Raw genomic sequence first — 16,445 nt, 5'->3', positions numbered from 1 at the left:
CACCATCCTTTTTTTTTTTCTTTTTTTTTGATATAAAGAAAATAAAACAAAGTTTGTTCAGATTTTTTCTTAAAACGGAGTAGAAAGAGTAATAACTTTAAACTATTTATGATTTGAGGGAATTTATTAGGATTCTCCAAAGAATCAGAACCAGTTGGATGTGCATATACAGAAAGAGATTTATTATAAGGAATTGGCTTACATGATTATAGTGGCTTGGCAAGTCCAAAATCTGCAGTTGGGCTGGCGGGCTGGAGACTCAGGAAAGCAGATGATGCAGTTCCAGTGTGAAGGCCAGCAGCGTGGAGACCCAGGAGAGCCAGCTGCACAGATGAAATCTGATGGCTGTCTGCTGGCGAATTCCCTTTTGCTTGGGACAGACTAGTCTTTTTGTTCTATTAAAGCCTTCAGCTGATTAGATGGGGCCTACCAACATTATGGAGGGCAATCTGCATTATTCAGAGTTCACTGATTTAAATGTTAATCTCATCTAAGAACACCCTCCAAGTTGACACATAAAATTAACTATCATAGGGAATATTTTAATATTGCTGAAATGTAAATCTTTCTTCTTGTGGAGTGGTGGCTATTCAGTACTGCCCTCAGATTTAAGCACGGAGAGCCTTTCTCAGATCCTGCTTTTTGGAGGATCATACTTGGCCCTTATTTAGTCGCATATCTTACCACAGGGCAAGAAGACCAAGGGGCCAAAGTTATAGACTTACCAGGAGGCATGCCCCCATTCTAGACCACATCCCCACAAGGGGCCAAAGTTAGACTCACTAGGGGGCATGCCCCCATTCTAGACCACATCCTGGCTACCCAGGACTCTGGAATCCTCTGCCCAGACAGGTTTAAGCGTGTTTCCGGGGCCTCTGTAGATACCAGGCTACACATCTCCCCAGGTCCACACTCCTGACTCTGTGGACTTTGTACCCACCGTTACTTCTGCAGGGGCCAGTGGGTGGCTGTTTGGAGGTAAAAGGTGCCTAGATAGGTGGGCTACTGAATTTCTACCCATGTGCAGATGAGGCCCTTGAAATGCAGAAAGGTGCCTAGAATAGGGAGAGAAGTGGAGCAGGATGAGGGCCTCTTTTCCTTCCTCTGCCATATCCAGACACATGTCTCTAAGGTGTCTGGAATCCTAAATGAGAGCTTCTAGGTCATTACAAAGGTACTTGTATCAAGATAGTGAGATGGAACACATTTCATATATATATTCATCACTTGTTAGCCTGAGTTACTGTAACTTTTAAATATTTAGATGTATATTTGTACATTTGTACCTCTGCCTCAGACTTAACAAATGCTAGAGGCAGGTATTTCCTGTCTATTGAAGGTCAGCAAATTCAGAGAATTAGAAGTTAATTATTAAATTTGAAATCTGAAAAGTGTGTTATAAAATCAGGGTAGGGTAGGGTTATCGCTAGGAAGGAAGGGGTCATAGTTGGGGAGGGGCCTGGCATGTTTCATTTCTCTACTTGGATGGTGGACACATAGATGTAAATTCTAATGATTCTTTAAACTAAATAGTCTTTGTGGCTTCTTCTTTATGGAAAATGGATCTTCCAATGGAGTGTTAAAAAGTATTGTTCCTAATTATGGGGAAAAAAACTCTCTCAGAAAAAATGTTTCTTCAAACTTGTATGTTCTAAGAATCTTGGTCCAGCCATCAGAATAAACAGAAACAATAATTTAAAGTTCTAGAAAACAGATAAATTTTATAGCAAGTGTGTGTTTTATAGCAAGCATGAACAAACATATATTTAAATATGCGTGTGTGTGCTTGATTTTAACTTTCAAGACATCAGCTGTGGAAGCAATTGAAAGAAAACCTTTCTTCTCATTCCCAGCTGCAAGACCTTCAGTGAATTCCATGGGTTAAAATTAAAAAAATATTTTCAAGTATTTTTATTTCACTCTTAAGTCCGTGGTTTGTTTATCTGAAAGAATGAACAATGATAATGAAAAACAAAGGGGAATATTTACCTTTTTCAGGTTAGGGATTCATTGTGTGTAAACGTTGTTCTATAATTTCATGAAAAAACTTTTCTGGATGCACTTTCCACATATAAATATTTATTGTAACAGAGATTATTTCTCTGTTTTTATTTTCAGGTATTATCTTCACCGAATAAAGAAAGTAATGAAGAAGGTATGGTATATTTTGATTCATTAAGAGTGAGGCGTATAAATTTATTTGTTTACAGTAGCGGAAGTCAAAACATAAAAATAAAAATAGATAAATTGAAAAGCTGTATAAGCTAAGTGAAATATTTTTTAAATAGTCGCTGAAATTTCAGATGAAATATTTTCTAATTCAGAAAATAAAGAGAATGCATTTAACTACTTTTCTAGTCTAGAAAATGATTTGATTGTACAGTGACTTTTTTTGGTGAAGTACTGAGATATTCCAGCCAGTTCTGACACATTTAATTTTTAAAAACTTAATTAAAAAAAAAAAACTCTTACATTCAGATATTTATCTTATTTTAATGAATCACTTATTTTAGCTGAAGATCTTAAAACCTATACTATTGTAGAATTAAAAATAAATACAATATTTTTATTACCATTATTTGAAGCTGTTTTAATAAACAAGTAAAAATGCTCTGTAGTGAAATTTTCAAAATTTAAGCATGTGCACACATCATTTGTCTTTCAAAATATTGCAAGGCTTTTGGTTTTTTGTTTTAATATAAAATATTAGAAGAATATTCAAGTTGCAGATTTGGAAGAAATATGAGAACTATTTACTGTGAGTCAAGTATGACATGTTTAGAAAGGAGTAAATCCATAGACATGATTTCATGGGAAAGCAAACTGTATTCCTTATATGGTAAGCTAACAAATTGTTTCTTTGCAATACTATCTCATTTGGGGTATTTTTTGTGTAGTCAAATTTTACTATACGAGCTTTATCTAAATATTTCATGTTGTAGCACTTCTGTGTTGTCTGCTAGAGACTAAAATGACCCAGAAAGATACAAGAAATAAAGTAGGAAGGTTCTAGAATGTTTAATATAGCTTTATATAAGGCTTGGGCCAAATTAGAGAACTTGGGACAAAAGTTTAAAGGGAAATAGCTTTAAATAGAGAAATGCAACTTTAGATAGAGAGCTTATGACTGTTTGTATCTGCCTAAATATTTCCTAAAAGTCTAAATTAAATTTTATTAATCACTCCCTTCTCCCTCCTTCTTTCTTTTATCCCTTCCCCAATACCCTCTTTCCCCATTTTAAATGCAGAGCAAGTATGGCACTTCCTTGGCAAGTGATTGAAACATCTGAAATTCTGCTGTCAAGATTCCCATCTCTAAGGACTCCAAGACTCTTTTTCCCCAAGTGCTAAGGGGATCTGTGAGCATTTACTGACTTCCTGTTAAAACTTCAGTTTTTCAAACTTTTTGAGCTATGCAATATATAAATAAACAGAATTTTAAATTAGTCTCCTTTGGACATTTGTTGATATAAAAACAAGATTTTGGCCAGGCGTGGTGGCTCATGCCTGTAATTTCAGCACTTTGGGAGACCGGGGTGGGCAGATCACGAGGTCAGGAGTTCGAGACCAACCTGGCCAATATGTTGAAACCCCATCTCTATTAAAGATACAAAAAATAGCTGGGCCTGGTGGTGCATGCCTGTACTCCCAGCTATGCAGGAGGCTGAAGCAGAAGAATTGCTTGAGCCCAGGAGGCAGAGGTTGCAGTGAGCAGAGATCATGCCACTGCACTCCAGCCTGGGCAACAGAGAGACTCTGTCTCAAAAAAAAAAAAAAAAAAAAAAAAAAAGATTTTATTTCATTTCATAGCACAAATTTAGAGGCATTGAGTTGACCAATTCTAGTTTCTATACCTAAAGGAACCCATTGATTTTACTAGTTTTTATTTCTATAGATTGGATGTAAAAATCACAAATTCAATAAATTAATAAAATTTGTGTAGACAAGTGTTACTTTCATTTTCATACTGTATTATTCCTTTCAAGTCCATTGCTGGTAGAGGCTTTAAATATTTGGTCAACCTCTACTCTTATTAATGCCTGTGTAAATGTGTTACATTTATTCAGGCTCCTTCCTGTAACTTATTGTTTTGGAAATCCTAATCTCTTTTTGATTCTCATTCATTCCGCTTATGGTGATGACTCTGGGGATGACTCTCATCATCTCTATGGGATGTCACTCTGTAGTGACAACTCCCTCTATGACGGTGACCTCTGTAACAATGACTCCCAAATCTCCATAAGAAGCCCAGGTCTCTTTCTGGTGTCTACCTATTGGTCATCAGTTTAAATGCCTTTGGCTTCTCTTGTCCATACCTGAATTCATCTTCACTTGCACTTATGCTCCTTTCTCCTTGTTCTTGAACAATGGAATTGACTTTCTCTAAATCTTCCACTTGAAGCCTTGAAATCATATGGAACTTCCCTTTACTCATGAAGATGATCTAAATGTTTATTTGTTGTCCTCATTTGTTGACACCCCTACTCTGTTGATTTTTCCCTTACTTCACTGGATTCTTGTTAACAGGCTCCTATCTCTTCTCCATGACTCAGATCCAGCCCCTCTGTCTCATCCCCATTGCTATAGATCAGTATCATGCACTCTTACCTCCTAACCAAGTGGTTGTCTTGCCTCCAGTTTTTCTCCCTTCATACCATCTTCCACATTTCTAAACAGTGATTTTCCTACAACATAGATCCTATTTTGTTATATTTTTCTCAAAATGCCCTCTATGCATAGTTTTCTATATTCTTGACAATAAAAATCAGACTCTCTCCTTTTGTCAGCAAACCCATCCTGCAGCTATGCAATGCTACTCACTCCTCAAACATATCTAATACTCACACTCTGAATACTGCATTTCTTTCTTACCAGTTTTGTTCACTACTTTTTCTCCCTTTTTCTATATATCATCATTAACAAATTGCATTTAAAGTGCTTTGTGGTTTACAAAAGACTGTTATGATAACAGTTATTGTTTATTGAGCACCTATTGTATAACAAGCACTGTTTTGGATACTATGTGTACATATACCCTATATGCCTGTACTTGAGAAGTTCTATAACTTGTCCAAAGTCACACAACTAGTTCAGTTTCAGAGCCAGGATTAGATAGAACCCATTACTCTGTGGCTGTAAATCCTATGGTTTTTCCATCCTTCTATGCATGCAGTTTCTCACATACAACTGCCTTGCAATGTAGGCAAAGCGCAGAGCACTCCTCTATTTTATAGATAAGAAAACAGGCACAGAGAGTTTAAATGATTATTCCAGGAGTAAATATTCTCTTTGAAGTGTCTTTGGTAATGTATGAACCTCTTGGAGGGACAAGAAAGAGTGTAAGAGAAGAACGAATTCTTTTTACTTTTTTTGATATATTGTTTAAATTGTGAAAATAAAACTTACAGAAAGATAGAGAATAGAGTACTATTATTGCAATAGTTGTAAAAAGTTAGCTGGAATTATCAAGAGATAGATAGTGGATTTATGGCATGTGACGTTAGTCTCTCGAAGAAGTAAGCTGTGCCTGGTGGTCCTCTTGTGGCATAAGGCACACCTAGTATTTTTCCCCTTCTCCTTCTAGCAGTCAGTAGTACTCAGATGCTACCTAGTTAGTGAGCCTTGCTAGCGAGGTAAATCCATTTGATATGGTTTAGGTGTTTTGTCTGCTCCAAATCTCATGGTGAAATGTAATCTCTATGATAATGAGTAAGTTCACACTGTGTTAGTCCATTTTCATGCTGCTATAAAGAACTGCCTGAGACTGGGTAATTTATAAAGGAAAGAGGTTTAATTGACTCAGTTCCACATGGCTGGGGAGACCTCAGGAAACTTACAATTACGGAGGAAAGGGAAACAAACGTGTCCTTTACATGGTGGCAGGAGAGACAAGTGCAGAGCAAAGCAGGGAAAATCCCCTTATAAAAATCATAAACTCTCATGAGAACTCACTCAATATCACAAGAACAGCACAGGGGAACTGCCACCATGATCTGATCACCTCCCATGAGGTCCCTTCTCCAACACTTTTGGATTACAATTCAAGATGAGATTTAGGAGGGGACTCAGAGCCAGACCATATCACTCTGCCCCTTGATCCTCCCAAATCTCATCTTTCTCACATTTCAAAACACAATTATGCCTTCCCAACAGTCCCCCAAAATCTTAACTCTTTCCAGTATTAACCCAAAAGTCCAAGTCCAAAGTCTCATCTGAAACAAGGCAAGTCCCTTCTGCCTATGAGCCTGTAAAATCAAAAGCAAGTTAGTTACTTCCTAGATACAATGGGGGTACAGGCATTGGGTAAATACAGCCATTTTAAGTGGGAGAAAATGTCCAAAATAAAGGCACTACATGTTCTATACATGTCCGAAATCCAATAGGGCAGTCATTGAGCCTTAAATTTCCAAAATGATCTCCTTAGACCCCATGTCTCACATCCAGGCAATGCTGATGGAAGAAGTGGGCTCCCATGGCCTTGGGCAGTTCCACCCCTGTGGCTTTGCAGGGTACAACCACCTTCATGGTTGCTTTCATGGGCTGGCGTTGAGTGTCTGTGGCTTTTCCATGTACACGGTTGCAAGCTGTCAGTGGATCTACCATTCTGGGGTCTGGAGGATGGTGGCCCTCTTCTCACAGCTCCACTAGGCAGTGCCCTAGTGAGGCCTCTGTGTGGGGGCTCCAACCCCACATTTCCCTTCTGTACTACCCTAACAGAGGTTCTCCATGAGGGCTCTGCCCCTGCAGGAAACTTCTGCCTGGACAGCCAGGGATTTCCATACATCCTCTGAAATCTAGGCTGAGGTTCCAAAATCTCACTTCTTGAGAAGTACACCCCCAGGCTCAACACCAGGTGGAAGCCATTAGGGCTCGGGGCTTGCACCCTCTGAAGCCATGGCCTAAGCTGGACCTTGGCCCCTTTTACCCATGGCTAGAGCAGCTGGGATGCAGGGCACCATGTCCCAAGGCTGCACAGTGCAAGGGGGCCTGGGCTCAACCTACAAAACCATTTTTTCTTCCTAGGCCTCCAGGCCTGTGATGGGAGAGGCTGCTGTGAAGTTCTCTGACTTGCCCTGGAGCGATTTTCCCCATTGTCTTGGTGATTAACATTCGTCTTCTTGTACTTAAGCAAATTTCTGCAGCAGGATTGAATTTCTCCCCAGAAAATGTTTTTCTTTGTGCATCATTAGGCTACAAATTTTCCAAACTTTTATATTGTGCTTCCTCTTGAATGCTTTGCCACTTAGAAATTGCTTCTGCCAGATACCCTAAATAATCTCTCTCAAGTTCAGAGTTCTACAGTTCTCTAGGGCAGGGGCACAATGCCACCAGTCTCTTTGCTAAGGCATAGCAAGAGTCACCTTTGCTCCAGTTCCCAAGAAGTTACTCATCTCCATCTGAAACCAACTCAGCCTGGATTCCATTGTCCATGTCACTATCAACATTTTGGTCAAAACCATTCAACAAGTCTCTAGGAAGTTCCAAACATTCCCACACCTTCCTGTCTTCTTCTGAGCCCTCCAAACTTTGAACCTCTGCTTGTTACCCAGTTCCAAAGTTGCTTCTACATTTTTGGTTATCTTTATAGCAGCACTCCACTCAATGTACTGTATTAGTCCATTCTCATGCTGCTCTAAAGAACTGCCTGAGCCTGGGTAACTTATAAATGAAAGATATTTAGTTGACTCACAGTTCCACATGACTAGGGAGGCCTCAGGAAACTTACAATTATGGCAGAAGGGGAAGCAAACACATCCTTCTTTACATGGGAGCAGGAGAGAAAAGTGCAGAGCACAAGGGAGAAAAGCTCCTTATAGAATCATCAGGTCTCATAAGAACTCACTCATTACCAGGAGAACAGCACGGGAAAACCACCTCCATGATCAGATTACCTCCCACAAGCCCCCTCCCTCAACACACGGGTATTACAACTTGGATTACAAATCATTATGATATTTGGGTGGGGACACAGAGCCAGGCCATATCACTTACGTTGGTAGCTCACATGAGAGCTCACATGAGAGAGCCTGGCAACTCCCATTCATGCTCTCTTGCCATGTGACACATCTGCTCCCCTTTTGCCTTCTGCCATGATGTAAGCTTCCTGAGGCCCTCACCAGAAGCCAAGCAGATGTCGGTACTGTGCTTACACAACCTGCAGAACTGTGAGCCAAAATAAACCTTTTTTCTTTATAAATTACTCAGCCTCAGGTATTTCTTTATAGCAACACATAAACAAACTAATATACCATCTGTCTATGTTACCCAGTTAATGATTGTCTTCATAGTGTGTGATGTTATGTAATTATAATCTTGGTATATAATTTTGAAATTTTTAAAATTGTAAACATCTTTCTACATCGCTACATAGTCATCACTATTATGATGACAATGTGGCTCTTTCATGATTGTTTCAAAATGTCTTCCATACTAGCTAATTTAATTTTTGCCAGTCCAATCCCATGAAACAAATTGAATAGACATTATACTAAATACTTATAAAGAAAAACTACTGGGAAAATATAGAGTGAATTATTGTTAAAACGTTCTAAAACAAATTAGGAAACTAAAATTTATCCATAGATGCAATTTTAGGTAATACCCACAGCCAGTTCCCATGGATGTGAAAAAGTAAAGGGGGTGGACTATCCAAGAATCATTCTCAAACTTGCTATAATTACAAATATCTGAAGTTTTTATGAGCTTTCATTTATTTTTCACATAAGACAAACATTTCATATATGATATATTTAGTAGCATTTCTTCAGTCTACTGAGGAGCACTTAAAGTCTGTTCCTCCAACAATGACTACATGCATTTTTAGCAGCTTACATGCTTATTAATAATATGATGATTTAGTTTCACAAGGGGTTTCATTGTCTTGCCATAGGTCAAGGTACATCTTGCTACTACTAGTTTATCTTTACTTATTATGCTGTTTTATAATGACTTACATTGTGAATGAAATCTTTAAATTCCAGTTGGCTTCTATTATTTTCATCCTTCTTTCCATATTCTGTTTTGCCAGTGGGCTCTGTGAAACACCAGCATCAAAATCACCAAGAATGCTTCTTAAAGAACAAATTCCTGGCGTTCTCTAAAGATCTATTCATCAGAATTTCTAGGGTAGAGCCACAATCATTTTTCATTTCCTCCATGAGTCTTAGATTAGACTTAGATATTCACAGGGTAGATCATATTGGGAATTTTTCAGTGTTAATGTTCTGTTTGAGTTTATCTCCCCACCAAGAAAAGGAGAAAGAAAATGAGGTGTCTGCCTGTGTAGTGGATTCATACACAGAATATTATTATTACCTCCTGTTAGAAAATAAAAAGACGGAGGGAATAAAAGTTACACTAAGTTTAGTACTAAACATTAAATGTGGTTTGGGTTAAAACTTTAAAATTTACTTGATGAGAATAACTTGTTTTCTAAGTTAGCAAACTGTGTTAGATAAAGTAAGCGCATAATAATTGGGCTCCCTATCAGCCCCACACCTAGACTTATGTCTTCCTAGGACACAATGAGAGATAATCCTCTGCTTCTGATGTAACAGCCTTGGAGGAGTTAGAATAGTGAAGAAGCAGCTCTGCTCTAACAAGGGTGGGAGGGGACAGTGGTGGCCACCAAAGATAGAAGAGCTTTGTAAAATGTGTGAGCCATAGCCACAGATCAAGGTTTCTGTGGTTGACCTGACATTTACCCTGTTCTGATGACCTGTTAAGACCAGACTCCACTTCTCAAATTATGCCCTCTATGATATGAGTAGTAAACAAGACTCTAAAAGGATCCTTGTTCACCCTGAGAGGAAAAATGTCAATGTCGCTTCTCCATTCAAGAATACCCAATACATAGATAGTTGGAGCTCTTTCGCCTCTTTTGAGTACCTGGCTACAAAAGATTGAATCAGGCGGAAAGATAAAGAGGGATCCATCCAGAAGCCATGCCATTACAATGATTTTAATTAACAAGTCTGCTGTTTTCAGACATGATTTCTCATTTATGTTTTTCTAAAATTCATTCAGCCATTACTTATTGACTGCCTATGTGTATGTGTCAGGTGCTATTATTTTAAGTTTTTAGCATACATGAGTACAAAACAGACAAAATCCCTGCTGTTGTAAAACTTGCATTTTGTGTGGGGAAGACAGATCATAAACATAATAATTTGTCTAATATGTAAAAGGAAGACCAGAGTAAGGAGAAATTGGGAATCTAAGGATAAGAGTAGCAAATTGAAATTTTGAGTTGAGTAGGTCAAGGCAGGCCTCACTGGGAAGATGACAACTGAGCAAAGTGGTGAAGAGAAACAAGAGTGAGCCCGTGTGGGTCCAGAGCATTGAAGTAGCAATGCTAAGAGCAAAAGTCCTAAGGCAAGAGTGCGGCTGGCTTGTTCCAAGAACAGCAAGGAGGCTTGTGTGGCCGGAGTGTAGGGAGCAGGGAAGAGGAGCAGAGATGAGGCCCCAGAGGGAGCAGGGAAATCACATGGGGTCTATGGATCATCTAAGGACTTGCCCTTTTACCCTGGTAAAATGAGAAGCCACTGGAGGGTCTTGAACAAAGAAGCAGATCATTCCCACTGTGGTATTGAAAACTGATTGTGCTGGGGGCAGGAGCAGGGATGGAAATGAGAAGACTGAGATTTCTATAAATTTCCTAAGGTGGAAATAGAAAGAGAACATTTTATAGACAAATAGAATTTTACAAGGGTTATTCCAACTTATATTGTCACCAGCAATATATGAGATTTCTATTTTCTTCTTTCCTGTTCTTCCTAGGATAGAATATTTTATTATTGTTATAGTGTTCATAATAGGTTTAATTTTTTTCCCTACATATTTACTAATCATAGTGTCTTCTATGAATGTCCTTCGTCTTGTCTTTGCCAACTTATCCACTGATCTTAATGTTTTTATCAATTATAATGGTATTCCTTAGTTCTAGGTGCAAAGTTTGGATCCTGAATACTGGATCCAAGTTTAAAGAGATTAGCCCACTTTCAAGTCAGAAATCTAAACCTGAGCCCTGAAAATATTATGCCAAGCTAACTAAGGAAGCCAGGGTGGGAATATACTAATTTTCCCTGCTTGCAGCAGGACTACCTGTAGGACTCTCCCTATTATGTTATTGCTTTCTGTTCTCTTTAAAAGTTAAAAATGAAAATAAGATAAAAATGTTTAAGCTTTTAATAACACTGTAAATTGAAAATGGCTAAATAGTAATACCAGTACGGTTTTGAAAGGAATCATGCAGAATGCCAAACAGTGAGTCTTACCTAATTAAAGCAGCTAAAATTGGATGGCTGATTTACATCTGTAGTCTTCTACTAGGAGAACTTAGTAGTTGGCAAGACCAGGAATTACCATCCTAATGCAGGAATTCTCCCCAGTTGGAGAGTAGAACATGAATACTAGGATTCAGGCCAGAATCTCATGCATCAGGAGCATTCGGTCCACAGGTGGACAGAAACAGCTAAGCCCACTGTGAAATCAGCAAGTAGACCGAGCTGTCCCTTCCTGTGTGAACAACAGCAACTCAGACAAGACCACATGCTCACGGCCTCTTCTGTGCAAGGGATTCCTGCTAGTTTCTAGTGAGTGGTAGAGGCAGAAGTAGAACAGAGCTCTGGCTTTTGATTCAAGGATTAATGTCCCTTTCACTCTTATCGTGTTGCTTCTTGAGCTACTACTTATCCTCAAAGTCCAGCTCAAATGCAGCCTTTTCTGTCCCCAATCCTTCACATTGAAATCAATTATTTTCTTTTCTGTGAGAGGTGAATAGCCCTATTTATTTATTCCTCCATTATAGTCTTTAGGTCATTCTGATTTGTATTAAAATTGTTCCTATTGTCTCTTTTACTAGATTATAAACTCACTGAGAGCAGAGATTGTTTTATGACAATGTTTGCATTATTGTTTTGCACATTAACAGTTCATGTTTATTGCATTTAATAGATACAACATCCTGTGAGGAAGACAAATATTCTTTCCACTTTACTTATTACATTGAGTAAAGTTTAGAGAGAAGTTAAGTGGATTCCTGGAAATCAGGCCTTCTGCATCTTGTCAGCATTCTAATACTGCATTTGAAAGCATTTGGAGGGGTGTCTCTCTGCTCTGTTTCAAAAGCCCATGTAATATCTTTGAAATATAAGAATATATATATTTTAAGGATCTCCAAAAAAGGAGACTTAACATATCTAACTTAAATAACAGGTTTTTAAAATTTAGCTTCTTTTTAACATATATGTAGCTGATCATTGTATTCAGAGAGCTCCTTGTAAATCTTAAGGTATAAAAAGTAATAAATTTATTCTTTTCAAAATAGAAATAAATTTTATAATGAATTAAATTTTTGCATAATTCTTGCCTCCTAAAATTCTACTCATCATTGAGATTTTTACTTAAAGTCAAATTATTTTATTATGTTATTTGCTATGGAGCCTCCAAATGAACATAGTAAACATTTGCCTAATGTCAAAACAAAAACCAATAGCTCATTCTTTACGCATTCTACATACCTTTTAATGCAGCCTAGAGTATTTTGTGTTTTCTGAAACAATAATTAGTGTTACCAGTTATGGGTTGCTTTTTCTCCCCCCCAAGTAAATAAATGATATCCAGAAAGTAAGATTCTCTGGGTAATATCTTAGTCACAGCAGTATGTAAGGCATTTTGAGAGTTCTCATACAAAATTCCTCTAATGCCCCTGGGGAAAAGTTTAACTGACAAGGGCTGGTCATCACGTGTTTACTACTGCCTTTTTGTAGAGGATGAGAAAAAAATAAACATGAGATACTTCACAATAAAAATAGACTCAGGGCTCAAAGGCTAAAAATCTTGTTCCAAAGTGACTTCTTATATGGGTTTTTGTGTAATTACTGATATTAACTTCTGTGTCTGGAATTTATTCCTTCCGGTGGGTTCTTGGTCTGACTTCAAGAATGAAGCCACAGACCCTCACGGTGAGTGTTACACTTCTTAAAGATGGTGTGTCCGGAGTTTGTTCCTTCAGATGTTCAGATGTGTCCAGAGTTTCTTCCTTCCAGTGGGTTCGTGGTCTCGCTGACTTCAGGAGGGAAGCCGCAGACCTTCGCAGTGAGTGTTAACAGCTCATAAAGGTAGTGCGGACCCAGAGTGAGCAGCAGCAAGATTTACTGTGAAGAGCGAAAAAACAAAGCTTGCACACCCTGGAAGGGAATCTGAGCACGTTGCCGCCCATGGGTCCAGTGGCCAGCTTTTATTCCCTTATTTGGCCCCGCCCACGTCCTGCTAATTGGTCCATTTTTACAGAGTGCTGATTGGTGCATTTACAAACCTTTAGCTAGACACAGAGCACTGATTGGTGTATTTTTACAGAGTGCTGATTGATGCCTTTACAAACCTTTAGCTAGACACAGCACTGATTAGTGTGTTTACAATCCTTTAGCTAGACAGAAAAGTTCTCCAAGTCCCCACCCAACCCAGAAGCCCAGCCAGCTTCACCTCTCAGTTCCATGTTTGAAAATTGACCTCCTGATCTTGAAAGTAGCAGTAACATATTTTGATTTTCTGATTAGAAATACTACTATTTGACCACAGTGATAGAAGACCTAAATAATGTGAAGAGAGTGGTAGGACAAATAAGAATAATATATAGTGAAAATGAGAAAAACATAATCCACCCGGATGTAATATAAATTAGTTCAGTTGATAAACTCTCATGAAAAATAGTTTAAAGGCCACCTGTGGCACTTAAAACCCCACTTACTCGAAACTACTATGTTTTAGGGGATATTTTTCTCAAAGAAAAGTTAATTTTTTTTTTCCTTTTCCTTCTATAACGTTACATGTCATTCCTCTGACTTCTCATTTTCTTTAGTTTTTTAAGAACAGTTTTAATCTTATTTTATTAAGATTTTAGAACTCTTGGTAGGCTCTCAAACCATAATTTCATTTTTACCAATACCTACTCCAGCTTTTATTCTGCCCCACAAAACAAAGTACTATTAATGCAATTTACATTAATGTCTGTTAATTTGTCTCTAGAATATACTCAACCATTTACAAATAGATTTTATTTAATACAGAATCTGCAGAAAGTACAAAACTATAGACTGTAGGTTGCTTTTCTGAATCTGAAGGGGATTTAGAATATAAATCCCCTTTTTGAACTGGAAAGAATCTTGCTTATTGGAGGAGGAATGTAGAATCTACAGAGGTTAATTTTTTAAAGCCACATGACTAGCAAATGATGGGGACTGGCTTGAAACCAGATCTTAATCCAAACTTGTTTTATTTTTGCCTTTGCTTTTTGTCATACTTTCTTCTGTACTTTGCCTCCTTTAATGTAGAAACGTAATTATTTGCCCCTTCATACTGTATGTGGTTAAAAATAATTGTGTTGTCCTGACTAAGAAAAAGAAGATATACATGATTTACCATTCTTTGTTGTAAATTTCTTTCCAACTGGCAGCTATTTAAAACTGATAGTTTTAATACAAAATAATATTCTTCATACAGAGATCTTTTTTTGTAATAAGAAGTTGGTAGACTCTCAAACCATAATTTGATTTTTACCACTGCCCAACCTGATAATATTGCTTGTAAATGTGACTATGAATTAAAGATCAAATGTAAATTCAAGAATACGGTGTGATTTAACATTTTAAATTTTAAAATATTACTTGTGATTGACTCACAGCAACTTTTTTGGGCAAAATTATGTTTAATTATTATGTATGAGTCCGACAGTAAGCTCTTTTTGCTCATCCTTAGAATGCTTCCAATCTGTGTCTCCTAGTATCCTATGCTGGGAACAGGAAAGAGATGAATGCAAATCTGTGGCTGTCTTTCCCTTAACACTTTTGTTGGACAATAAAAGTGTGTGTCAATCTAAGTTCTTCAGTGTTGAATGTTAATGATGTGTTAGTAGTTTGAGCAAACGGGAGGAACATAAACCATCCATTCTATTAAAAAATACTGTCTTTATATTAGCATCTGTTTGTGTAGATATTTTCCCATGGTATAAAACAAAAAGTGCAACAAATTAGGTTTGCCACTCCTTAGTGCTTCTTTCTAATGTGCATTGAAAGAATGATTTAAAACAGAGACAGAATTCCAAAGATAACAGGTGGTGTGGGAGCTGGAATTGATGTTGGCCAAATACTCTGTGGCACAGATTAGATTCATCCTCTCTAACCAATTGTCCATCCCATGAAAGCTATTTGCAATTTATTACAAGGAACATATTTTATGAGGAGTGTTAAGAGTTGGTCTCAGGGTTGGATGCTTGGGGTGACTGAGACAAAGAATTATTTAGTGAAACCTGCATGCACACTAAAAGGTATCTGGTTTTAAAATGCAGTTTAAAGTTAGATTTCTTATTTTTTGGAGAAATAAAGTACTTTTTACATGCAGATGCTATTTGGCTTCTGACCCTTTTTTCTCCCCTGAAAAGGATCATCTAACTGGCTAATATTACACTTGATGGTTTATGGGGGTGCACAGATACATGTGGCTTAAGGTGGTGCTTCTTGGAGAAAAAAGGGAGAAACAGTAAATATTTGTTTATTTTCTCCACAAACAGAAATTTGGCTATTTATGTAGATTTGGCTTTATGTAGAATACAAATCTTTGATGGCAGGATCAGTGTAAAATTTCTGTTCCCAAGAAAATAATTAACAAAAACAATTATCTTTCTGTAATTTGTGAAAAGAGGAGTACAACACTTTACATCTAAGGAAACAGGTAGTGGGTGCCCCTTTGCTCTTTGTTATCACAGAGAATATGGTCACTAAAGCCAAAGTTGTCATCACATCATAAAAAGGAGTTGGTAATGTATTCACTACAACTGATAACTAACAGGTTATTTGGCAGCCTGAATTGTATGCACTTTGGAATTAATTTTGGAATCATTTCAGATTATAAAGATATTTTTCCCTACTGTTCTCATTAGTTTTCTAAACTAATATGCTATGTTTTTAAGTTTTGAAATTTAAATTTTTAGTGTGTGTTTAGTATTTAGTAGGAAGAATATTACATGAAGAAATTGATGGTAGAAAGAATGTTAGTTGAGGGACCTTGGATTGGCAAGAAGTCACATTGAAAGGCTCACATAATTCTGTTGGAAGTGTACTTGCTGCAGCTTCTCAAATGTTGGAGTGTTAAGAGAAAAGGAGCCACATGTTTGCATTTGCCTCTTTCCCTGTTCCTAGCATAGGATAATGGAAGTCATCAACTGGAAACACTCTAAGGATGAACAAAAATAGCTTATTGTGTGACTCAAATAAAAGTTAAACAGTTGTAAAAATAATTTTTCCCAAAAAGTCAAATATATGATTACATCAGTTTAATACAGGAAAGGTTGATGTTTTGAATTTTGTTATATTATTAATCTATTTCTGAGTAAAAATCCATAAAACCTAGTGGCTTAAGACAAGAAACATTATCTCACAATTTCTGTG

The 16,445-nt window shown here is 37.4% G+C and overlaps 1 protein-coding gene across 5 annotated transcripts in view; it reads left to right on the top strand.

Moving 5' to 3' along the window:
• PPA2 (inorganic pyrophosphatase 2) overlaps nt 1–3,446 on the top strand; it is a 125,142-nt gene extending 121,696 nt beyond the window's left edge. For all 5 annotated transcript variants that reach the window (XM_074040254.1, XM_074040255.1, XM_045392717.2 and 2 more), the window contains 2 exons: nt 2,119–2,155; nt 3,249–3,446. In XM_074040254.1, coding sequence (XP_073896355.1) covers nt 2,119–2,155; nt 3,249–3,277 — 66 coding nt within the window. In that variant the 3' untranslated portion in view covers nt 3,278–3,446. The remainder of the gene's footprint in view (nt 1–2,118; nt 2,156–3,248) is intronic.
• The last annotated feature ends 12,999 nt before the right edge of the window (nt 3,447–16,445 follow it).

The sequence above is a fragment of the Macaca fascicularis genome, chromosome 5 (assembly GCF_037993035.2).
Source record: "Macaca fascicularis isolate 582-1 chromosome 5, T2T-MFA8v1.1".
In the NCBI taxonomy this organism is placed as follows: domain Eukaryota; kingdom Metazoa; phylum Chordata; class Mammalia; order Primates; family Cercopithecidae; genus Macaca; species Macaca fascicularis.
This window is presented reverse-complemented; position numbering and strand designations above follow the sequence as displayed.